This window comes from Sordaria macrospora, chromosome 7, assembly GCF_033870435.1.
Source record: "Sordaria macrospora chromosome 7, complete sequence".
Lineage (NCBI taxonomy): Eukaryota > Fungi > Ascomycota > Sordariomycetes > Sordariales > Sordariaceae > Sordaria > Sordaria macrospora.
Window position 1 is genome coordinate 792700 of NC_089377.1, and position 24363 is coordinate 817062.

Here is a 24363-nt window from a genome sequence, read left to right on the forward strand (position 1 = left end):
CAATCGCCTGCAACCGTACCATCGATACCTTACCTAGCTTCCGCGTTCGAGTCTGCATCTTGTTGCCCCTGAGCAGCAAACCCATCGACGCACATATACAGTTCCGAGTACCAACAACTTGAGGGAGACGAGTCGCAGATACAGGAAGCGAACGTACTGGCCCGTGACCCTGCAACCAGTCACACACATAACCAGTTTTGGGGAAGGAGAAAAAAAAAACAGTTTGGCAATCGAGTTCTTGTGCTAGGAACCAAGCTCCGATTCCGCAGCAGCGTCACCGCACCACGTCAGCGATTTCTAGATATTTCACCCCACCCAAACTTTCCGTTGCCAGCTCCAGCACTCTCGAGGCCTGAAGTCTGAGGTCCGATCGCCAGCATAACCTTCAACACCAACTCCCGACACCTTCAACAACCATGCTTATCAACGGTGAAAAGTGGGCTTGCGAGGCCTGTGTGAGAGGCCATCGTGTGAGCAACTGCCAACATCACGGTGAGTAACTCCATATTGCCGAGTTTGCATTCTATCCCGTTTGCTTTACCACTTGGTCCATACTGCACTGCACTGGAAGGTCGGCTTGAAAGGCAAGGGGGCGAGATGGGGGTCTTGGGTGGTACTGGAACCTGGTTCCAAGGCGAGGCGACTGGCCTTGCTTGAAACCCCCAGATCACAGAGCCGTGGGCAACCGTGGACAACCGTCGGCACTCGGATCAGGATATCGTGGGACGAAGGGGCCGGGAGGCAGCATTGGGGAGGGAAAGGGCCATTTCTGGTCACTGAAAGCGCAGCTCATGCAATTGGCAGCGTCTATCCAAAGTCTTGATACCGGTTCTTTGCGTTGGGAACTTCGCTAATTTTACGCGGTGCGGCTGCAGATCGTCCACTCCAGCACATCAACAAAAAGGGGCGGCCGGTTTCGCAATGTCAGCACTGTCGGTCCATGCGCAAGTATCGCGCCTCGCATGTCAAGTGCGACTGTGGTGAAAAGACGAGCAAGTGTATTCACTTACAAGCCACGGTCGAGGGTCACAAGGGTGAGCATCCAGTCTTCGCTGTGCCGGGTTGATGAGGCTGTGCTTTGTCTGACTCTCATATCGTCTACTTGCAGAAAGCTGCTGTTGCAACCATGGCGGTCGTTGCACCTGCTGCCACAAGAAGGAGCATCCTCAGCTCGAGACCGTCCCCGAATCCGACTCGGACAAGAGCTTCTCTTCTGTGTCGCGAAGCTCCTCAAAGTCCGCTTCCCGTAGCAGACGCAGGGCCAACACAGCCAACTCGGATGCCATGCTGTCTTTCGACGCCAACGGACACCACAAGCCCACGTACAAGCATACCAGGCCCTCGCAAAAGTGCGGTCCTTACACGCTCAGCAGGGGTAACTCTATGCATAGCACCACCTCGAGCTTGGGAGCTCGCTCCGTCGATAGCTTGGACGTCAACGGCAGTGGTATTGCCATGCAGCGTGGAGCCCAGTCTGAGTCTGCTTCGCCACTCATGACGGGCTCGTCGACATTTGCCCAGCTCAACGGACAGCTCCCTCCTCTGGACATTTCCGGTATCAAGTATACCCCGTACGTCCCCAACAGCGCAGACTTTTTTGGCAGTCTCTCCGACAATGACCAGCCCCTGTTCAGCGCTGGTTTGAGCGCTACTTCCGTTGATTGGAGCCACTACGAGGGTCTCGACTTGGGCAACAAGTCGGCGGATTTTGCCCCGTCCAGCTATGGCCAGGCGCAAAGCTACGCCTCTTTCGATTATTACGGATCCGAGTCGCTTTCCACCTTGACCACCAACACATCTACCTCTGGCGATATCTCTGAAGTCGAGGACTTCTTACCAGCTCTTGATGACTGGGAGACCACATCAGGCTTTTGTGCCACCACACCCGGTAGCGGCTTTGGGTTTGGCCAGACCCAGCCTAGCCTTTACGGTGCCGCAGACCCTTTTCTCGACTTTGAGGAGTTCAAGATGATGAAGGCCGGTGCCAAGTTTTTGGGCAACAACTCGCCACTTAGCAGCGACGATTCCAGCCTCTTGACTAGCAACTTGCCCGATTTCACCAACTTCCCCCTCGAGGACGATCCAGCTTTTTGGATCACTCATTACGGCGGTTTGGCCCTCCAAGACCCCGCCCCGGCCGACGGCACTGTCCACCCGCTTTGGGATGGCTCATCATGACGAGATTTGATTTCAAGTTACACCAACGAAGCGATGTTTCTTGCCTTTTCTCGGATACCCATGCCCCGTTCTTAGTTTGAAATAACAACCCTTCCACATATACCGGCGGTCCGATACGACAACATGGCCCCTTGGGCTTGTTCGGTATCCAAACGACCAGAGTATGCACCAAACATGGAGGTGGCCATGATAGTTTTCTTTACATCGGCGCAGCAGGGAGTTGTTCTTCTGTCGTTTTCTCTTTTGCTTTCCTGTTTATTTTGGGTATTGAAGTGGCACGAACGAGACGAATCATTTGACTATTTTGTCTCTACCAGTTGCATCAAGGCTTGATTTTGTCTTGCTTGGATATGAAGGCATCGCATATACGGAGTTGGCGGCACAATAAAATAAGAGAGCGAAAACAAAAAGTTGGAAGGCCTTTTGCTATATCATCTGTTTTACATATACCATTTTCTATTTCACATGCATTTACGATCAGTCATTCTCGATTTCGCAGCCCCATCTAGCAACTTGCGATGCACCTGTCCTATTTACCGTTTCCAAGAGGTTTAGGAACGTCTTTTTGCTTCCGTGGCCAATACATACGCTTCGGTCACAGATCCTTATCAATGTCGCCATCATTGTCGTCCTTCAGTATCGTCGGAACCTGCTCCAACATTGTTCACCGACAGGAGGCCAACACACAAGGTGGATGACTGGCTTTACTGACTCGGCAGTCTCGTGTTTCTGCCCATGAAAAGAAGTGGATGGACTGCAGTCATCAAAACTGCACTAATAGCTTCGCGTTTCGTCGGATACGGTCCACCCGAGCCACCGAGCAAGACCGAGTTTGGTCCTAACCTCCCCCACTTGATCCACGATCAACCTTTTGTTGGCGGCTTCCACTTGTTGTTGGCATCGCAATCGTTGCTCGGGATCGACAGCTAAATTGCACCAAACAGCGTAGTGATAACGGAGGGAGTGGGCATCGGGCACCTAGCCCTAATTCTGGCTTGGCAGGCCCATCCTCGGTGAGGGCAGTGGAGTTCCAGGTCAGCGAGCTCGGTCAAAGCAATGTTGAAAACAGTCAGCAGCGCTGTGGTGAAGTTGTTCGTAAGAAGAGGGTGGGTAACGGCGTATGTAGCGCTGCTGTGGGGCCGCAAGGAGGGAATGCCTTGATGACGTTGAAAGGTGGACATGAAGCCACGCTATGCCGCCAGGGTTCAGAGCTTGCGAAGCTATGTAGCGGGCTTGGCTCATTCGGCAGTCTTCAAGTACCACCACCACAACCACAACTTCATCTGACGTTGCTGACCAGTTGGTTGTCGCATCCCTATTGCGCACATACCCTTCCTGTGATCAAACAGATTGATGGCAACTCGCAACTGTTGTTTCCAAAATCCCACCCCCGTGACGGTAATACGGACATCGGCGGCGGCATGGTTCACGATGCTGTCTAAGACTTCCTTACGTACATGCGGCGTAATACACATGCATCATTTTATATATGACCCACAAGCCTGTTGTGCTAGGGCTTGCAAGCGGCAAGGGCGGCCAAGCTAGGGCTCAGGCCGTGAGAACCTCTTCGTCGTCTCCTAGGTTACCATCTGGCATCTGGCAGACTGGCGCCAAGCTAGGCGAGCCAAGGTTCCAGCATGCCGGATCTGGTTTGGCTCAATGGCTTGGGTGGCACGGTGGGTAGGATGCCGATCCACAACCTGTGAAATCGAAATCGAAAATCCATTTCACAGGCGCATTTGACGCGCGCTGCGCAAATCTCAACTTTGCTCTTACCTACGGAACGGAATCGTTGACAAACCATCATCCGTCTTATCACACGTGCGCCATGCCACCGACAATGCGCCGGAGTGACGACAGACGGGGAGGAAGTCGCAGGTTGGAGTTGCTAACTACGATGCGATGACCCGCATGCGACGTCGATGTTTACATTTCATACGGCAAACATGATGTTTCAGGGGTAATTATAGGAGGTAAACAAAGACGATCGCCCAATTGCATGTGAGCATGGGGACAGGAAGTCCGGCACTGCCGGCTACGTATCGTTTGGCAATCCGGAGACCACTCCGACTTCAACGTCCAACCTCCACAAATTGGTGTTATTTCCGCTCCTTTGCCCCGTGGGCCCATTCTCCGTGATCTCCGGGTTTTCTGGAGTAAAAGCTGGAGAACGGGGTTGTTGTTGAGGAGGCGGTGCTTGTCTGATCTGCAAACGACCAGTAGACGGGCCATGTCGAACCATGATGAGCTGGTTGACCGGCGAAGTCGGTTTTCAAACAGCAGCTTGTGGAAGTAGCGGTGATTCATGTCAGCCGCAGTGCGAGGAGGCACCGAGGACGGAGCAATCCTTCCTTGACATTTTTATGTGCGACAAGTGGCCATGCGACGCAAGACAAGCCGAGACGAAAAGTGAAGCTATCCCCACTCTACCCCGACACTTGTCTCTGGATCGCTGATATTGAAACCGCACACGCGTGTGCGGATAATGCCGAAAAGAGATGGTCCATCGACTGGGATGCCATCGCTTGTCGATCCGCAGGCATCACTAAGCGCTGATATAGCGGAGCGGGTGGTGTCGTGCTTGCGACGACAACGGCAGGCTGTAACTCGAGGCTGTTGGGGACGTGCTCAAACTTTGCTAGGCTCGGTCGACAGCATCCAGGCTAGACATCAAATCCGAAGGAGATTCGGAAGGTCCTTCGGAGATAAACAACCGCACGTCTCGGTTTGTCAAAGCGGGATTGTGGGCCAAGCTACCCGATTGGGAGACCATCCTATCCCGGACCCGGAGGTGAAAGCGGTTCGGCAGGGACAGTGCCGGACACGGAAACTGTTGTTGCCGACTATCCATATCGATGTGCCACATCACGGCCGCTTCACACGACACACACACACACACACACACAATACCTAACACAGCCGGAGCTTTGCCGCCCTCTTCGCCAACCTCGACATCTTATGATACGAAACCACCGAGACCATCAAATGAGGATCATTTTCGGACCCTGGGCAGTTTGCTCTCCGCTTAACTTGGTTTGGTGGCAACCTTCTCACAGGTTTCCGGGACATGTTCATAACTAATCATTGTCTCGATATTCATTTACGCATGTATCTCGAGCAACGCCATCGCGAAGCCACCGTGTCTCCAGGTCCTCGTCCCTTGAAGACTTCACGTACAGATCGGCCCGTTGCCGACCCCTCTACGTTGTAATCCCGGAGGCGAGGTAGACATAGTTTGTGTGCCTCCATGCGGCCGCCGAAACCCTAATCTTTATCCTCCGGGTCACGTATCGTCGCCCACACCGGGCCCGGTCTCGAGACTAGAGACCCGCCCGGAGCTGGCGTGTGACCGTCGCCAACCCAACCACGGAACGGACCGGGGGGAATACACGGCGCATAAAATTTTGATGGCAGAAGCAGGGACGTTCCCAGAGTCATGGGTCAAAGATACCTTGGAGGGTCCCCGCCATCCGCCCGCCCGCCCGCGACCCGTCGCGCGTCGTCCGTCCGTCAACTGTACATACTGTATCGTGTACATTCGTCTGATTGTAACTATGCGCACCTTAGTACCTCAGGACCTCAAGGTATCCCAAAACGGTGGACGTCGGTATGGGTCTCGTGGCCTCCGTTCTCGGTCGAATTTCATGATCAGCCACAAGCCGCCGGACGGCGCGCCAATGACTGTTCTCACCGACGAAACCCACTCCGAGCAACAATTGCTGTTGGGCAGACCACCGCCGCAATTCTGCACATCACGGACCACTGTGCACCTGGATGTTAAGGAGCTGGATAACAAACTCCGCGCCTTCATGTGAACGGCATCGTTTCTGGAGCCCGGTCTAGACTCAACCCTAGAAAAGCGCAAAGTCAAAGGGATGAACGGAATGCGATAAGATGAGACGAAAGCGAGACGAGCTATTGACGATCTATCGCATTAGATTTGCAGAACGGATCCTTCACCAACCATGGGGAGCACGGACTCCGATAGAGTATATGCAACTTATAGTCCGAGTTGGGCTGCGACCTGGGAGGCTCAAAATGGCCGGGACTACCACGCCCGGTTACGGTAACCAGGACCGGGGCGTCATGCATATGATTGACTGGACTGCACTGGACTGCACTGGACTTCAACGTATCCATAATCATTATTTTCTCGCCACCCCCTTCATTTCATTCAGGCTAGAAAAAGAAGCCAAGCGATAGAAGAAGAAGAAGTTCTTAGTTGAACTTCATTTCTCGAAAATGATTGGATATGTGGGTTGAATGGGAGGCAACGGCAGTTGACGTGATAGACAATCGCAGCTGGATTGGTTCGGCAGTTGCATGAGGTGCTTGTCTTGGGACACTACAACCTCACTTACACCACAACAAAGGGCATGTGGTCTTTGATGTCCCAACACCGTCAATACGTACACACTCACACTGAGTAAGCGGAACAAGTTATCCCAAAGAAAGAGGGGATTAACGCCGGGCATCTCTTTCCACAACGCTCACCGGAGGAAAGCATCCACACAGCGAAGGATTCCCTCCTTTTTTTTTTTTTTTTTTTTTTCGGTCAACCAACCAAACAATCCACTTCTTGCTGGGCTCCTCCCATCCATCCTCCCATCCAAGGCAAATCTCGATGTGATGGATTCGCACTGCCGGGATCCCAATCTGATAAGATGCACGGCGAAAGGGGCTAAGCCTGCCCTACCCTAAACCTACCCTACCATGCATGCCCTTGCCCTTGCCCTGGACTCTTTTGGAGCCCTCGCTTTGTCTTTCCCTTTCCTATCGTTACCCTGCCCTGCCCTGCCCTGCCCTGCCCTGCCCTAACCACACCCTCCCTACTAGGGCTAGGCTAGCTACACCCTATCTGAAGGGGCCACGTGAACAGATACGTACTAGGACTACCGCCGAATCTCCGGACCTCCGGGCCCCCCGGAAACCCGGACGCCCGGACGGTGATGGATCGTTCGTTTACTGTACCCTACGCATGAAAGTTATGAGAGAATGGTCTGATGCGTACATCCGATTACACTAACATGACCATATGCCTTTCTCACACCGGCTCCTTGAAACCAGTTCCTTCATTATATTACGATATCCTACTGTCGGCCTAAACTCTGGGTACCAGTCCAGGCACGGGAACGAAGCGAGGAAGAATAAAGGGGCGGGGGAAACACGGAGATGCGGGGCCACGAACACATTCAACGGCGACGGGGACACGGGGAGCTGTGGCTGCTGGACCGCTGGACTGTCTGGAGAATGGAGAGGGCGCCGCCGGTAGGACGAAACAATCCACAAAAAAAGAGGAAAGAGCCGAAGAAAATGGAGTTTGTGTGAGCGAGCGAGCTCGAGCGAGGATGCAAAGTGGATGAGCAAGATACCAAGCGGCTGACTGACATTGCCCTTGCTTGCAACTCTGACCTGGGACTGGCCTGGGGACTGGATTTGTTTTACGTACGCACAGCGGAACGTACACCCAGTTACGGGCTTCACCCAGGCTTCTTTGCTTCGCTGCCTTCTCGCAAGCTTTCCACTTGTTCAGTTCAGGAATCAGGGGTAACTGGTCAAACCAACCGACCATTCCCTGTGAGCTATGACCAGTCACAAAGAGGTACCGATTCTGAATTCTGGGAATCATGCATGGATGATGGCGGATGAGTGTCAGAGTGGCGGATGGATGAAAGCTGAAGAAGTGGAAGGGATAGGAAGGGAAGGGAAAAGGGAAGGGACGGTCCGCTTGCCCTTTCGTATTCGTGAGTATTCCGTGGAGGATGGGATTACGGGGTTGGGACTGTATGGTTACCGTATGGTACGGCACAGAATGGAAGGAAGGACTTACACTCTTACACCACTGGAGGACACACGGAGATGGGGTGAGGACAATACTGCTGCCCGGCTATCTCTATTAACATTTACACAATGGCAGGTACACTAAGTCGAGCGAGCGGTTGCTTTGATCTATCTATCTCCCTTAATCTGCCCATTTTGATGGAGGCAACTACCTACCTAGAGGGCAAGCCGGGCGAGTCACTGACTGAGTGTGTCAATACGGGGGGTCCCAGAGAAAGGTATGAACGTGAGAAACAAAGGAATCTACCTAATGAAAGTCATGGGTGTAGATAGCGAAGGACCCATTGCTTGATTGGGAACTCAACGGCAGCTACACATACCAGGCCGATTACAACTTCGGAGCACGTTGTTGTTGTTGTTTTTGTTGTTGTTGTTGTTGTTGTTGTTGTTGTTGTTATAGAATGCGGATATCAACGGTCTATGTACTCCAAGTCATACGTAGCAGGCTACCTCTATACTACTTGGAACCTCGAAGTGTTCATCCTAGGTACCTAATAGAAGATCTATCTGTCTGCTTACGTTTGTATCAGAAAAAAGAACTTACGAAACAGATCCAAATATAATCATGATCAAGATGAAAGAAAGCTAAGCTAAGCTAAGCTATACGTAGGTAGGAAAGAAATGCCATACATAACAAATGGGATTGGATGTACAGTAAGACGAAATAGACCGGATGGAAAACCCCAAGAAAGAATCTGCCAGACTGGCACGTGTTGATACACTTGTAAATGCCATCACATGGGGATGAGACGAACACTAAGTCTAGAATCTAGTGTAGGGCCTGGTTTTTATTTTTATTTTTTTATTTTTTTAAAGAAACGTCGGGTGGTAGGCCGCCGAGAGCTGAGCCACCCACCTGTTCGAGATTTGCCGTCCCAGAAGAGAAGTGAAGTGAATGAATACGGTATGTAGTGTGTATGTGATACCGTAAGAAGTCAAAAAATAAAATAAAAAATATCTGAGGCAAACATGAAGACCGGTAAAGAAGAATCAAAGGAAAAAAAAGGTGTTGATAAGACAGTATATAGAAGAAGAAGAAGAAGAAGAAGAAGAAGAAGAAGAAACAGAGGAGTTTGTCCCTCTCTCCAACCGAAAAAAAAAAAAAAAAAAAAAGAAAAGACAATTCTTGACAACTCCCGCACCGCTATAACCCATCTCGCCATCCATCTCCGTGAACCATCCATCGTGGTGTCAATCCATCCGATGCCGTCTTCCTTTCCATTCTCCAAAGAGCCACATGCTCTATTCTATATCCTACACGAGCATGATTGCCCACATGGCTGACCACCACCATCACGACTTTTCTTCAAACCATCCATTCCCGCCTGGCCTTATCATCCTGTTCATGTGTACCACAGTAAAGATGTTCCCCTCTTCGGTTAACAATAACCTTGGCTTGACGTCTCAAAAAAAACGGAAAACATGATTGACGCGGCTCAGTACCATACGTACCATTCGCCGCGCGGTATCAGGTGAGGTCACTGTACCATGATGCTTCCTCGTCACAGAACTCTTCTGACTCAGCACCAGTTTCGGTATCAACAACCAATTGACCGTTCAACCCCAATCCGTCCGACTCCACCCCATTCGTACCAGCTGCGTTCGTCCCATGATGAACCCCAGGAGCTATAACATAAACGGGAACAGGGACAGGGCCAGAAACAAGGCCAGGGCCATACCCAGAACTTGCAGCAGAACCCGGATAACTGACATTTATGGGAGTGAACCTCGAGCCGGGCGTCATCTCGACATCCCTATCCTCATCCCCATCCACATCTAACCCACCGTCCAGCACCAATAACGGTTCTAGATCTTCGAAATCCTACTTCGAAGTCCCATTCCCCGTCGCATTTCCGTTGCCATTTCCATTCCCATTCCCATTCACAACCCCATTCACAATGTTGTTATTGCCACCACCACCACCAGTCCCAATTCCACCACTCCCGCTCGCACTTGCACTGCTACCAGACCCATTCCCAGACCCATTAACACCGTTCCCAGTAGCGTCTACCACGCCGACCGGGTCATCGCCAAAACAAGCCAGATACCCAGCCTTCAGAAATACTTCCGGTTCATACGGTCTGGCTCTGTGACCTTGAATTTGTTGCTGGTGTTGTTGCAGCGTCTGAAGAACCAGTTGCTGCTGCTTCGCTACCACTTGTTGCAGCTGAGCCTGAGCCTGAGCCTGAGCCTGAGCTTGCGATAGGGGTATAGAGGAGGGCTGCTGCGGTTGCGCTGCTGCTTGCATTTGAGCTGGATGTTGCTGAACTTGTTGAGACTGTTGAGACTGTTGGGATTGGGGCGGGTGAGGCTGATGTTGAGAAGAAGCCTGAGCCTCTTTTGGATCAAACCGTTGTTGATGATACGGCTGCTGCTGCTGCTGCTGCTGGTGTTGTTGCTGCTGCTCCTGTGATGAGTTCTGCTGAACCTGAGACTGGGATTGCGGTTGTGATTGCGATTGCTGAGCAGCCTGCTGAACAGCCTGCTGAGCCTGTTTCTGCAATTGCAACTCCTGTTGCTGGCGCTGATAATGCTCGTATATCTCAGTAGCATTCAGACCCAGAGACCCGAACCCAGAACCAAGGGAGAGAGCGAGCGAAGCGGTCACGCTGGCTTGGTTGGCGGAAGTGGTGCCGTTGGGGGTGATGCCGTCCTCCTTGTTGGCGTTTTGATCAGCGGTCGTGGAGGATGTGCCATTAGCAGCAGCCTCTGCTACGGAGGCGGCAGTGTTCGTAGTGTCCCTGGCAGGTGCACCCTCCGCTGATTGTTGTGATTCTGGTTCTTGGACGGATGTAGAGGTCTCTGTCTGTCCTGGACCAGCAGCAATACCGTTTTCGTCAATCGGACTCGCTGACAATACATGCTGCTGCGGCTCTTGTTGTTGCTCAGCTTGCTGTTGTTGCTGCTGCTGCCTAGACTGGTGATCCTCCGGCCGGGTCTCAGGCTGAGGTTCAGTCTTAAACTCATGCTCCTCATCCGACCTGTACTCCGTCTTGAAATGCTGCTGCTGCTGCTCAGACTCGGAGTGCTCTACGCCGTTAGTATGGCGTTCCTCGTTGTTTCCGGTAGCAGCAGGACCTCCCATATCCATATCAACGTCCCGATCAGCACTTGATTCCCCACGAGCCTGTCCAGAATTGCCTTCGGGATCAAGAGAAGTTGGAATAACCTGGCCAGTCGGACTGACAGATGACAGCGCAGCATTCTGCTGTTGATGCGCTGCAGCGGCCGCCGCAACCGCCGCAGCTGCAGCAGCTACGGCGGCAGCGGAAGAAACCATGTTTTCCGCACTTGCGTCGTTGGCATTCTGTTCCACCCCAGCAGCCACAGTAGCCAAGTCTGCAAGCTGCTGTAGTGGCTGGCTTAGACTTTGGCTTTGTAGAACAGCCTGGAGTTGACTCTGGACTTGTGACTGGCTTGAAGCAGCGGCATTGTTGTTGTGGTTACCGTTAACCACCGCTGATGAGCTCCGTTCCCTGTTTACCAAGCTGGCACTCATGATCTTGTCCCGCACCACGCCGGTCCACGGACTGGCTGCTACCCGGTAGTCCAGCAAGTCCTTGAGCAAGCGGCCTGCGTCATCTCTCGTCCTCTCCAGCTTTTCAAGTTCTAGTAACGCCAGGGAAACCAGACTGATGAAGTGATGGTTGAGCGGAGTCAACAACTCCGGGTTACCAGTAAGGATGCCGACGATGTTGGCGCAATCTTGAAGGGCGAAGTCTGCCTTGGCTCCTCCCGAGCACAAGTCCACTAGCAGACGTACGTGCCAATACGCCAGCAGTAATGTTGGGTCAAAAGACGGGGGGGTGATGAGATCATCGGGGAACTGCCAGCGAAAGCTTTCCATCAGCGCATTGAGGAGGGATGCGACCAATGGCTTCTTGGTCGTCAGCGCTGCAATGTCCGAGGGCGATGGCGCCGACAAGGTAAGGAACAAGGGGATAAACTGTGTCAACAGGAAGGATATTTCTGCGACGCGATTGTCAGCAATTAAAAGCTCTCCCACCCCATCATTGGACCAAACAAACTCACTGGTGTAATTGTAAACCACATCCCCCATGATGTTCCTCAGTCCCGGCGCAACCACCACATCCGAGCTGATCATGCTCGGCGCCGCCGTACCTACCGCATTCCAGCGGTCCAAGGCAACCAGCGTCCACCACGCTCTCAGCGCGATGTTCTTCTCCGAATCAGGATCCAGGTCCATGCTCGGATTGATGTCAGGAGGAGGTGCAAGATACAATTTCATGATGTAGCCCAAGCCAACCGCCTCACCTAGAAGTGAAAGCTTCTTTGGACCACCGCGTTGACCCTTGACAGCACTGATGCCGCCGTAGTCCGCTTCGATAATGAGCATGATGAGCGTCTGGAGGCACACGAGGTCGGCGACTGGCGACGAAACCGTGCGAGGCTGGGAATCCCACTCGTTAAGAAGACCATGAGAGGTCAAGGAGTTGCAGTTCTCGCGGCCGGCTGACTCGGGGAGCATAGGGTTGAGCATGGCGAAAAGAGCGTGATAGAAGGCCTCTTGGAGAACTGGTGGGCATTGTGAGAGCATAGAGTGGACGCGGTCTTTCCTGCTGGCTAAGATTGGGAATATCCGATGAACGGAGTTTAGGTAGCTGGCACACAGTTAGTTAGCTTTCTTCTATCCCATTTACCTTCGATTTTGCTTCATGATACTCACCACTCAAAAGCAACATCCGAAATCTCCCTCGCTTGCTCCAGCGGCTCCTGGGATAAGCCATTACTAGCCAACCCATCCTGGGACGTCGCATCCGCAGCAGCCTCAGAGGCCTGCGTTTGTTGCACTCCATTCACATCCGGACTCTGCGACATAGCCAGCGGCTTCGGCGCAAGATCATTCACCGATTGGATATGGGGATAACTCGGGTGATACGGCCGAATCGGCCGATGCTCCGGCGCCCGATTAGCCTCCGATCCCCAACCGGCCAGTCGCTCATGAGCTGCTGGAGGAGTAAATGTCTCGCTCGAGATGCTCGAGTACGGCCTCTTCCTCCCATCATCGCCACCAGGGATGGGGGACCCAAACGCGTCAGCAGGCGTCGTCCTCCTCCTGTCAAGGGGGTCGGGCACGGAAGCACCGGTCAGTTTGCCTTCGATCGTGTTGATGCGGTCGGCCAGCTCCTTGATGTAGCCTTTGCTTGGGCCACGCTTCTGGGGGACGCGGCTAAAGAGACATGGGGCGGATGAACGCCGGCAGTTTGAACAGGGCTGGTCGGACACTTCGGATTGAGCGTCACACTTAATCTTCTTCCGACGACACTCATCGCAAGCTCTGGAGACCTTGCTACGCTTGCGTGGGGGAGTGTTATCTTGGACAGCAGCGCCATACTGAGGGTGCGCGCCAGCGAGATGATCAATGGAAATGTGAGAGGACAGGTGAGCTGTCGTAGGGCCAGGTGCCTGCTGCATCTGCGATACCTGTTGGACATAATGAGGGTGAGTCTGTACTGAAACCTGCGGTTGCTGTTGCTGTTGCTGGGTCTGCTGCTGTGATGCTTGAGATGGCTGCTGCTGTTGAGGTGACTGCTGCTGCTGCTGCTGCTCTTCTTGTTGACGATTCTGGTCCTGCTGCTGCTGTTGTTCTTGTTGCTGTTGTTGCTGCTGTTGTTCAGCATGGGACTGCATCACGCTCTGTAGCTCGTGGTTATGGTTCTGCAACTGGACCTGGAGTTGTTCCTGCAGGTCTGGGTCACCGGCGTCATTCTGCATTTCTACATCCTCGGTCTGGACAGGCACATCAACCTGAACCGGGACCTGTAACTGCTCTTCCTGGGCCTGGGTATGAGAAGCGGCGGCGGCAGCTATGACAGGGGCAAGATCCTGGGTCAACTGGGCAGCGAGCTGCAAATCTTCGTTACTTAGCGAAGGCCCCGGTCGTGCGTGCTGATTTGGCGAGACAGGGTCTTGTAGCTCTTGGAGTTCATGAAGGTCGTGGTTTTCATGATGCTCGTGCTGAGCTTGATGGTCGGTGACGGTGGAAAGGCCGTCTGGTTGATCTGCCCCGTCAGACTGGACGGCTTGATGCTGGTCTAACTCGCCTTCCCTTTGGGCCGAGATATGGTAGAACTGAGCATCGGTGGCCTCGACGCTGGAGGAAGGGTAAGGGTGCGAGATGCCGGTCATGACCTGGTCGGCTCCCGGGTCAGGCTTCTTTTCATCCATGGCGACTCGTGTCTATCATATGATGGTCTGTCGACCTATGCGATAGTATGCCTGATGTGTTCGTTGTGGTTGCCGCTGGTCACAATGAAGGACAGCGGCAATGAGATAGCTGGTGGACTGGCTAAGAGTCACTTTGGATTGCCATCAGTATTAGCGTTAGGTCGGGAATCATATGAATGGAACTGAACAGTAGAAAGGATGAAACAGTGGTGCGAAGGTACATGGAGACAAATTGTTGGAAAGATCAATTGAGGGTTTCCTATCGACATTGGACATGGACATGCACATGTGGTGGTAGTGGCCGGCAGTAGCAGCAGAGTGCAGTGGTAGTTGACAATCTAGGGCAACTAACACAGCGAGTGTGTGCAGGAGGAAATGAGAGATGGTAACAGGGAAAAAACAGCCAACAACAACCAAGGTGCAAATGACATCAAATGACGAACTTGCAACTTTGGTGTTTTGATACAAGAAAATGGATGATTGAAAGATTGACGGTATTTTGATGACAAAAAATGCGAAGTGATCCAGTGCAAATGGCAACCAATGCGGTGGATGACCAAAGTGGTGTGAAAATTTGGTGTTAAGTGGAAGACGCCATTGATTGATGGGGCAGTGGGCAGTAGTGTACAAAAAGATATGAAGATGGAGAGAAAGGGCAATTGGAAGTGATGGAAAATGAAGGCAAATGCGCGGTGCTCGTCTCTTCTCGTCTCGTGGACGTACCTGGAGGAATGTTTCCTCAAATTGAAACTATCCCACGTCGGATGGGAATAACTAGTTCACGCTCTCGCTGTCTCTCCTCGCAGCGGAAGAACTGACTGCTCCGAAGGATGGGAACAACGGGCTGCGGCTGGAGTTTTGACCGTGAGGAGAGACGAGATTGGACTGGAAGACGGCAAGTGGTCACTGCGCACCACACTAGGGTCGCCTCCAGCCTTCCCATTGGACGAGACCAATTCGACAGGGGGAAGGTTGCGTGCAGAAGCACAACATGGAGAAAATTTTGAAACTTTTTTTCTTATCATCTTATCAGACCCTCGATTGGGGTTACTGCGTGTTACAGACACGCCTGGGCACTAATGATGCACCCCTCCGCTCCTCCCGTCTTTCATTATGCCTCGGTGAAGGGAACGGTGACACGGTGAGACAGAAGCACCGCAACACCTTGTCCCTCAGCATATACAACATCTGCTTCCAGTCACCAACTACCTACATCACCATTGCTATATCGTACATCTTCACATAAGATACAAGGTTACACGGTATATAAAAGAACATGATTGACAAGAGAACTCGACAAAAGCTCGCTTGATTAAAAAAGTCAACGCCATGACATGGTGCCCACAGAACACCACCACCCCATTCCAACATGGCTATAGATAAACAGAATTAGGAGTCATTGATAAATGAACCAGATAATAAAGAGCCCGTAAAGCGTTGGCCAGCCTCCTTCCTCCCTGCCAAAAAGAAGAAGAAAAATGGATGCAAAACCCGGAGGCGGCCGCGACCTTTTCCTTTTTCCATATTCCATCAGCATGAAATGATCATCAACCTCATTACATGCCGTCGCGATATCGTTGTGTGTTGTTGTATATATAACCCAACCCATATGATTTTTTCTCTTCCATTCCCGATCCCACTCACACGCCTCAACAAAAAGCACTCAAAAAGGAGCGTCTAACAATCAAGACGCGAAGCGGATCATGGATAGTCAAGACTTGATATCCGTAATCGACTGGAGCATCTGCGAGTTCTGGTTGCCCAGGTCCTCAGTAAACTCCGCCAGCTGGCTGACCATCTTTTGGGCCTTATTGATCTGTAGTCCATCGCCAATTTCTGTTAGAACATGTTTCTAAAGTGCTCTAAAAATACGTTTCTCTGGGTCTGGGTCTGGGGTAAGGGAATTAGGTTGTTAGAAGGAAGGGCAAAAGGGCAACAGCAAAAGAAGCCAAAAACAAAAAAATCAGGCAGGGGCTTGTCGCACCGAAGCTAATGCTGAGGATGAGTTGTCAGGCTCAATCTCACCTTCCGCCGCGGCCTTGTCGCCCTTGACCCCGTTGACGCCAGTCCCGTTGGTGAAGTGGCTCTGCAGCATCACAGTTAGAACCATCTTCCTGCCCATGACGAAGTGCCCGAACCAGAGGGACTTACCTTGGCCTCCGCGAGCTCAGCGTCCTTGACCTTCAGTAGCGCCTTGAGTTCGACAATCATCTTGTCCTCTTCGGCCAGCTTAGATGCGTAAGCTGCCTTCTGGTTCTGCTCCTCCTCGACCAACTGTGTCAGACTGTCGTGCATGTCCTTGTAGTCGGCCTCGAACGTCTTCTGCTTAGCCTCGGCCTCGAGCTTGAAGGCCTGGAACTCCTTGTGAAGAATGGCCACCTCCTCCCTGGCACTGGCTAGCTCAGCAGCGTGCTTCTTCGCGGCCTCGCTGGTAACGGTGAGCTCGCTCTCGAAGGACGTCCTCTGGGCAACGAGATCTTGCTCGAAGGCGGCCTTGAGGGCCTCCTTCTGCTCCTGGAGTTCCTGCTCATGGGCAGCCTTGATCGCCGCGAGCTCCTGCCTGAGGGAATCGAGCTCCCTGGTATCCGGCCTGGCATTCTTGACGGCATCCAACTCGGCCTGAGCAGTGAACTTCTCCATCTTCTCCATTGCCAACTGCTGGCTGACATTGTCCAACTCTTCTTGGGCCTTGTCGTGCTCAATCTTGATAGAGGCAAGAGCCATCTCAAGGTCATGCTTGGCAGCCTCGAGCTTGGCCAAGCCCTCAGTCTGCTCTTTGAGAGCAGCCTCATGGGCGGCCTTGAGGTTCTCGATGGCCTTGTCGTGTTCCGCATTCAGGGCCTCAAGCTGAGCCTTGACGTTCGCCGCGTTCTCCTTCCTCAAAGCCTCCTGGGCTTCTTGGTGTGCCGAAATCATCTTCTCGAACTCGGCGGCGTTGCTGTCCTCCAACTCCCTTCTCGCCTGCTCAGCGGTTTGGTGGGCAGCGGCGAGATTGGCCTCTGCCCCAGCAAGCTTCGCTTGGACAGCCTCGAGGTCGCCCTTGAGGCTGGTAGAGCCCTCAACTTCGCTTGTCAGTCTCTTCAACTCCTCCACGTGCCTGGCCTTAACATCCTCAAGATCCTGCTTGAGGCTGTTTGCGTTTTCGAGCTCGCTCATCAGCTTCTGCACCTCCTGGGCATGGATGGCCTTCAGCTCCTCGAGGTCCTCCTTGAGGTGGCTACCGTTCTCGAGTTCCGCCGTGAGCTTCTGGACCTCCTCGACATGCTTAGCCTCGAGCTCCTCAAGCTGCTTCTTAAGGCTTTGGCCACTCTCAAGTTCAGCCTTGAGTTGCTCAAGCTCTCCGGAATGCTTCTTCTTTAACTCGTCGAGTTCAATCTTGATTTGGTTAGCGTTCTCAAGCTGGCCCATCAAGTTCTGAATCTCCTCGGAGTGCTTGGCCTGGAGCTCCTTCTTGAGATCTTCCAACTGGGAAGCGTTGCTGCCATCGACAGACTTCTGAGCAACGGCAAGCTCTTCGGCGTGGCTGGCCTTTAGTGCCTCAAGTTCCTTAGCCAGAGCAGCTGCGCTCTCACCCTTGAGGATATCGATTTGGCTAGAATGGCTAGTCTTGAGGGCCTCAAGCTGCTCGAGGCTGGCTTCTTCAGCCTGCTGTCTGGCAGCGGCCTTGGCACTCTCGAGCTCCTCGGCGAGGCTGGCCCTCAAGGCGTCCAAAGCTTTTTGATGCTCGGCCTCCTTGGCTTCCAGGGCCTTGACAGCAGCTTCATGCTCGGACTTGGCGGACTCAAGGGCCTTGGCGTGCTCCTCAGCAGAGTCCTCGTGAGACTTGGTGAGCTCGGCGTACTTGACTTCAAGCTCCTGGAACTTGCGCTTGAAGAAAGCATCACCCTTGAGGCTTTCGATCTCGTCCTCGTAGTCCTTGCTGACCTGCTGCAACTGCTTCTGGTGGTGATCATCGGCGGCCTTGTGTTCCTCCTTGAGCTTCTCGATGGTAGCCTCCTTCTCCTTGGCCTCCTCGGTGAGCTCATCAACACGCTTTTGAAGCTCAGCAGTGGCAGCCAGATCCTCCTGCAGTTTGGCAATGGTGGCTTCCTTGGTCTTGGCTTCTTCGGTGAGCTCTTGAATACGCTTTTGGAGCTCTTCGGCAGCGGCGACCTCCTCCTTAAGCTGGGTGATAGTAGCTTCATTGTCCTTGCTGTCGTTGCTAAGCTCATCGATGCGCTTCTGGAGCTCGTCCGAACCGGTGGTGGTGTCCTTCAATTGGGCAATGGTGGCCTCCTTGTCCTTGGCCTCGGCCTCAAGTTCCTGAATGCGCTTCTGAAGGTCTTCGGCAGCCGACGTCTCCTCCTTCAGCTTGGCAAGAGTGGCCTCGTAGGTGGTGTTCTCTTCGGTAAGCTGTTCAATGCGCTTCTGGAGTTCCTCTGCAGAAGCAGTCTCCTTCTTGAGCTTGGCAATGATGGCCTCCTGAGACTTGGTCTCCTCAGTAAGCTCGTCGATACGCTTCTGGAGCTCGGCGTGAGTGGCAGCGGCCTTGCTCGCTTCCTCCTTGGCCGCCGACAGCTCAGTCTCCATATCAGCGACCTTGGCCTCCAAAGAAGCAAAGGAGGCCACCTTGGATTCGAGCTCGGCCTTGGCCGACTCAGCGTTCTGCTCGGAAGCCTCGAGTTTGGCCTTCAGCTCGGCAATCTGGGATTCCAAGGCCTCGAGCTTAGTGGCATCAGCGTCGTTGGCAGCCTGCGAGGAGGACAACTCGTCAATCTTCTTCTGGAGCTCGGCAATGGCACTCTCGTGGCTAGCCTTCAACTCCTGGATGGCCTTTTCGTGAGCCTCGGTCGCTCCGTCATCGCCGTCTTGTTGCTCCTGAGCGAACTTGGTCTTGAGCTCCACTAGGGCTTGCTCATGCTGCTCGGTAAGAGTAGCCTTGAGAGTCTCGATCTCAGCACTGTGCTCCTCATTGGTCTTGCTGAGGTTGGCCTCAGCTTCAGCCAGCTTGGCCTGGTATTCAGCCTCCAGGGCATCCAAAGACTCCTTCAGGTTGGCGACCTCGGAATCTGCAACATCCTTGGACCCCGCAGCGTCGGAAAGCTGGCTCTTCTGAGCAACAAGCTCAGTCTCGGCAGAGGAAAGCTTCTCCTGCAACTCGGCAATCTGCTTGTTGAGGGCCTCGATCTCAGCGGTATGCTCGGCCTTCAAGTCGGTGAGGGCCTCGATATGCTCTTGGCTAGAGCCATCCTCAGCAGTCTCTTGCTTCTCGGAATCGGTGGTGGAATCGGCAGCCTTCGCGCTAAGCTCTTCGATCTTCTCCTGGGATGAGGTGATCTGAGACTTGAGTTCCGCGATTTCGGCCTCGCTAGCTTCCAGCTTGCTCTTGAGCGCCTCAATCTCCTTGGCAGATTCGGCAGCGGCAGCGGCAGCACCGGCGCTCGAAGCCAACGAAGGGCGGGAAGTGTGTCTAGCAGTAGTCGGCGTGGGGCCGGTCGAGCTAGCCAGGGAAAGACGCTTTCTCGCGGCATCGGAGGTGGGTGTGGTAACTGATGCGCGAGAGGCGCTCCGAGCGGCGCTGGCAGCAGAGCTGGTGGTGGTTGGTGTCCTAGAAACGCCGGTGGTGCTTGTTCTAGGTGATACGGTGGAGGTAGCTGGCTTGCGGGCGGCGGCGGTGGTGCTCGAAGTGGTGCTGGAAACCCTGGTGGCTGGCTTAGTAGGCGAAGCACCAGTGCTGCTGGGGGCAACCGATGTACGACGGGAAGCAGTGGTGGACTTGCTGTCGATCTCGGAAGCGGAAGGACGAGTGCGGTGAGAAGCGGTCGTGGTCGAAGCAGCGGTCGTTGGGCGCTTGGGGGCGCTCGAGATGCTGGCCGGACGAGTGGTGGTGGTCCTGCTGGTCGCGGTACCAGTGGTGCTGGTGCGGGTAGCAGAAGAGGCGGTGGGCTTCGTAGCAGTGGAGGAAGCACCAACAACCGAGCGACGGGCAGTTGCAGTTGTGCCTGTTGTGCCTGTCGCGGTCCGTTTCGCAGCCGCGGTAGGGGAGGATTTGGGGCTTGCGCTCTTGGGCGATGCTGCCGCCGTTGGCTTCGCGCCCGCATCCGCTTCCGCAGGGGCATCCGCATCCGCGGTGCCGTTGGTAGATGGCTCTTCGGCTGGTGGCGGTGAGGGAGCGCTCACTGACTGCTCGGCCTCGGACTGGGCAGGCTCTGACTGGGTGGGAGTGGGAGCATCGACCTGCTCAACCACCTCAATGGTGTTGTCGGCTTCCGACATGCTGGGCTATCTGTTGATCGTGGGACGGCGGGGAGTCGGGTGTAAGTCGAGTGCGCAGGATCCACGGGATACCCTTAACTTTCTATGTAAATATCCAACACGTCAGCAACTTGTTGTCCTCCAAATTGAGAGACTTATGGGCGGCCCGCAGTGGTATTTAAGCTTAACAGAAGCTTTGCGGTCAACAAGCTCAAGCGCCGCCCCTCTTTCCCGACAAGTATACGACTACAACCGGTGAAACAAGTTCCAGCTCCACGGACCCGGGGGGCGAAAGCGCAAAAGCCAAAGAACTTATTTTGGCAGCTGGCAACATAGAGAATGAAGAGGCACTTACCGTTTAGTGGTATCTTCTCTGTTCTCGTCCTCCTTGGAAGCCCAAAAGTTGTGCGGACCGGGGTAGACGGGATGATATGCCCACGCTTTGATCGACTCGAGGGGAAAAAGAAGAGGAAATCGGATGGAAGGGTCCTGAAGCTATGACAGCCCAGGGAAATAATTACAAAAAGAAGATACAAAGGGGTTGAAAGAAGGAAACCTTTGCTTCTCGAAGGAAAGTTGTCCAAGTGTTGTTTACAAGAGGTTGCGACAAGAAACAAGAGGGAAAGGGGTTAGGTTGGCGACGGGGAACTCTGAAAGGGGAACAAAAAGTCGGGAAGCTGTCCACGGCCACCGTTGTCGCCCGCCGACCCTTTGCGACCAGCGAATTGGGGGATCTGGAGCTCCTGCTGGGGATCTCATTGGGGGGTCCAGCGCACTATGGCCCAACTTGGGAAAGCGCGGGCCGGTGGTGGATGAAGGTGACAGGGGTAAACCTCTGGTGGAGATTCGGGAGAAGCAGGACGCCTCTTCCTTGGGCAGGGACAATCCATCGTCTTCACTGTCTCACATTAAAAGACAAGTTTCAACTTTTGGCATCTTTGACATGTTGACATCTGACTTTGTTGTTCACATCATTTCACTTCTCTCTGGTCGGCTTCATGCAGAGTCGGCTGGTGCACCACACCGCATGAACACCCTTCTCTGCCGGCATGATACTGGCAGTGACTGGGAGTGCACACCACCACCGATTCAATGGCCAATGCAGAATCGTATCACCATCACCCACCATCACCGCCCTGCATCGAGAATGGCTTGACCTCCAATCGGCTCTGATACGGAATGGCCTTGGGGGATACAGAATGATAGGTCGCTTAGAAGAACCCAACCCTCCATCCTCTTCTAGGCCAGTCATCCAATATCACAGGCTTTGGATGAAAAGGGAGGTCTTTATCAGGTCTGACTTTCTGTACATGGTGAGGCCTTGTGTTCTCCTTGGGTGTTCTGGATTCCCATGCTTCGACAGCCCGGCTCTCCAATGCGACAGGCGACAACGGCCCCAACCGTTTCAACCGGGAAGTCATCTTGGCCACAAGTATCCTGACTCTGATCACCCTCAAGGATGACCATATCCCCTATCCTTGGACGTTATCAATGCGCTTCGAGGAAGTCGACGACATTGAACTTGATCCCCGCCGTCTTACCCTACCTATACAGGTGTCGGACGTAAGGACGAGGATAGGCAGCCATTGATGGTTACCCAGCTGCTCAATGCCGTGTCTTGTGTTCCGGCTCAGAGTATCTCATCTCTCCGATTTCCCGGGTCATATCGCCCACCGTTGTGCTGTCCAGACGATGTACCTCTAGTTACAGCCGAGTCAGTCAAACCATCTACTTAGACCTGCTGACCTAAACCCGTCGAAGCCAAGTACATCGGCGCTCTTGATCTCAACCCGCGATAGCCCAATTGCGACCCATCCATCTTGCAATCACACGGCTAGAGACATGAGATGGTGCTCACCGGGTCTCTTTCTTGGATGGGCTTGTACCCCAAGTCTCCGACTGTTAGCTCCCCACATTCGAGGCGATGGCGGGGAAATTGAAGCCCTCGTGGACAAAACGACAATTATTCGTAGCTCTGGGCCATGTTACGTACCACTGCTCAACGTCTTACCCAACATTTTACGTATTCCCAACTTTCAAATACCTCAGTCAAAGAAACAGCTGTTGTCCAGCTGGCGGTGAGCCTCAACGCAGGAACAACTCACAGTTGGATACTCTTACTCCACTGGCTCCATCATGGCATCAAATAGCCCCAGCAGCGTGGGCCAATCGGGACCGGAAATAGGACTGGACATTAGCGTCATATAAACTTCAAAAGGGGTTCGACTTCTCGACAACTGTTCTTGCAAAAACAGAAGATGGTGAGAGCTTCAAGTCTAAGGTTGTACGAGCTCGACAACTTGAATGTGATCAAGTTTCAGGGTCATACGAGCATACACATATTCTGCTAATTGGCAGTCTCGTCAACCCAGAGCCTGGCAACCCTTTCTAGACGTCGTCTACTGTCCCTTTAAGCTGACCAAGACGCAAAGAGAAGAAAAAAAAACCCAAAATCCTTAGCACAAAAGCTGTCTGGAAGCGAAACCAGCCTTAAGATCAGAAACAGATCTGTACACGTACCGAACCTACCGGTAGATTGCGTTACACAATTGTAGATCACTTGGGACCCTGCTCCTGAGCAGATCAGACATCCCCAAGAATGACAGCCGGGGACGGACGGGACTGAACCCCCTTTCTCACTGTCGAGGGGAGGGTTAGGGTTTTATGTGTCTTAACAGCAACATCACCACCTCCTCAACCTTTGACATTCATGACCCTTCAGTTTATGTGTAATACTCCCAAGGCTCCCCGAACTTCTCTGTTAATCACGACTTGGGCTTCCACTTCCACATACCGCCAAATTTCTAAACGTCATTCATTCCCACCCTTCACTTCTTCCTTAGGTACCGATCTCCTCGTTCATCTCCTCCTGCCTCCTCTTCTCCCAAAACCCCTTCCCATAACTAACCACCACCTCTGCTCCCCTTTCAATCCCGACCTCTCTCGCTTTACCAGTAGCCTTCTTCCCAGCGGGCAGGACATAAACCGCCATAGTCTTTTCCTGCCTCAGTGGATCCCAAACGACTTTGAACTCCGCATTTGGCCGCTTTAAAAGGAGTTCCTCCTTTTTGTTCTGCGGTTTGTAACCCGGTGGAAACGCCGGGTTGGGGATCCCGCGGTAGTCATTGACGAACCGGGCTTCGTTCCCGGCGCGAGCGGCGTCGACGGCGAGGTCTTCTGAAGGAGAGCCGACGTGGGAGAGCCAGAGGTCGTAGTCGGATTGTTTGTAGTTGTATTTCACCTCCTGTTCTTCCACCTTTGGTGCTTCCTTCTTCTTCTGGTCTCGTTGACCTTGATCGCCGTCTTGTTTCTCCGCCATCTGCTTTGCCCCATACATTTTGCCATCCTCCGCATTGCCCTCTCCCTTACCCTCCTCCTCCTTAGGCTCCTCAGGAAAAACCAACCCCCCACCCCACTCCTCTCCCCCCGGGTGTATCTCCCCCAAATACCTCACCACAAACTCCCCCGGTTTCAGGTCCCTCGCCGCAAATAGTCCCGCCTGTCCATACGCCGGATGTCTCTTATCCGTGATAGGCAAGATGATGGCCTTGTTGCTGCATGGTCCGGGAACGTAATCGCCTGGTAGCTCCTCGAGAGGCTCGATGGAGTCGGGTGGTGGGCGGGTGCGAAGGGCTGTGTAGTGCGAGGGGGTGAGGAGGGGGGAGAAGAGGGGGGCGGTGAGGTAGGGGAGGGAGGGGGGCCAGTTTGAAGGCAATCCGGAGGAGGAAAGGGCGGTTGTTGGGAGGGGTAGTGGTGGTTTTGGTGTTTGCAACTGCGAGGTGGGTGGTTTTCGTTGTGGTGGTTTCTGGGGTTTTGTGACTTTTGGTTTTCCGCCTGTTGGGTGGGATTTCTTGGCGGGTTTGTGTTTTGTTTCTTTTGGTGCCATTATGGACGACGTTTCTGGGCTTTTTTGCGCTCTTT

General features: G+C 53.4%; 5 protein-coding genes across 5 annotated transcripts; 2 read left to right on the forward strand and 3 right to left on the reverse strand.

Moving 5' to 3' along the window:
* Positions 1–237: 237 nt before the first annotated feature.
* Positions 238–2767, forward strand: SMAC4_03468 (uncharacterized protein). The gene is made up of 3 exons (XM_024655467.2): positions 238–492; positions 876–1034; positions 1109–2767. The coding sequence occupies exons 1-3, from the start codon at positions 417–419 to the stop codon at positions 2176–2178; spliced, it is 1305 nt and encodes a 434-aa protein (XP_024511351.1). The 5' UTR covers positions 238–416; the 3' UTR covers positions 2179–2767.
* Positions 2768–5732: 2965 nt separating this feature from the next.
* SMAC4_03467 (uncharacterized protein) lies at positions 5733–5993 on the forward strand (the record flags this gene model as incomplete). Its single annotated transcript, XM_003353102.1, has 1 exon — positions 5733–5993. The coding sequence occupies one exon, from the start codon at positions 5733–5735 to the stop codon at positions 5991–5993; it is 261 nt and encodes an 86-aa protein (XP_003353150.1).
* A 3848-nt stretch (positions 5994–9841) lies between these two features.
* Positions 9842–14208, reverse strand: SMAC4_03466 (uncharacterized protein; the record flags this gene model as incomplete). Its single annotated transcript, XM_003353101.1, has 3 exons — positions 9842–11988; positions 12052–12641; positions 12707–14208. The coding sequence occupies 3 exons, from the start codon at positions 14206–14208 to the stop codon at positions 9842–9844; spliced, it is 4239 nt and encodes a 1412-aa protein (XP_003353149.1).
* A 1021-nt stretch (positions 14209–15229) lies between these two features.
* SMAC4_03465 (uncharacterized protein) lies at positions 15230–21032 on the reverse strand. The gene is made up of 4 exons (XM_003353100.2): positions 20798–21032; positions 16360–20545; positions 16193–16294; positions 15230–16024 (listed from the first exon to the last, which is right to left on the reverse strand). The coding sequence occupies exons 2-4, from the start codon at positions 20461–20463 to the stop codon at positions 15920–15922; spliced, it is 4311 nt and encodes a 1436-aa protein (XP_003353148.1). The 5' UTR covers positions 20464–20545; positions 20798–21032; the 3' UTR covers positions 15230–15919.
* Positions 21033–23281: 2249 nt separating this feature from the next.
* SMAC4_03464 (uncharacterized protein) lies at positions 23282–24328 on the reverse strand (the record flags this gene model as incomplete). The annotated part of the gene is made up of 1 exon (XM_003353099.1): positions 23282–24328. One exon carries the CDS (start codon positions 24326–24328, stop codon positions 23282–23284), a length of 1047 nt encoding a protein of 348 aa, XP_003353147.1.
* Between the last annotated feature and the right edge of the window lie 35 nt (positions 24329–24363).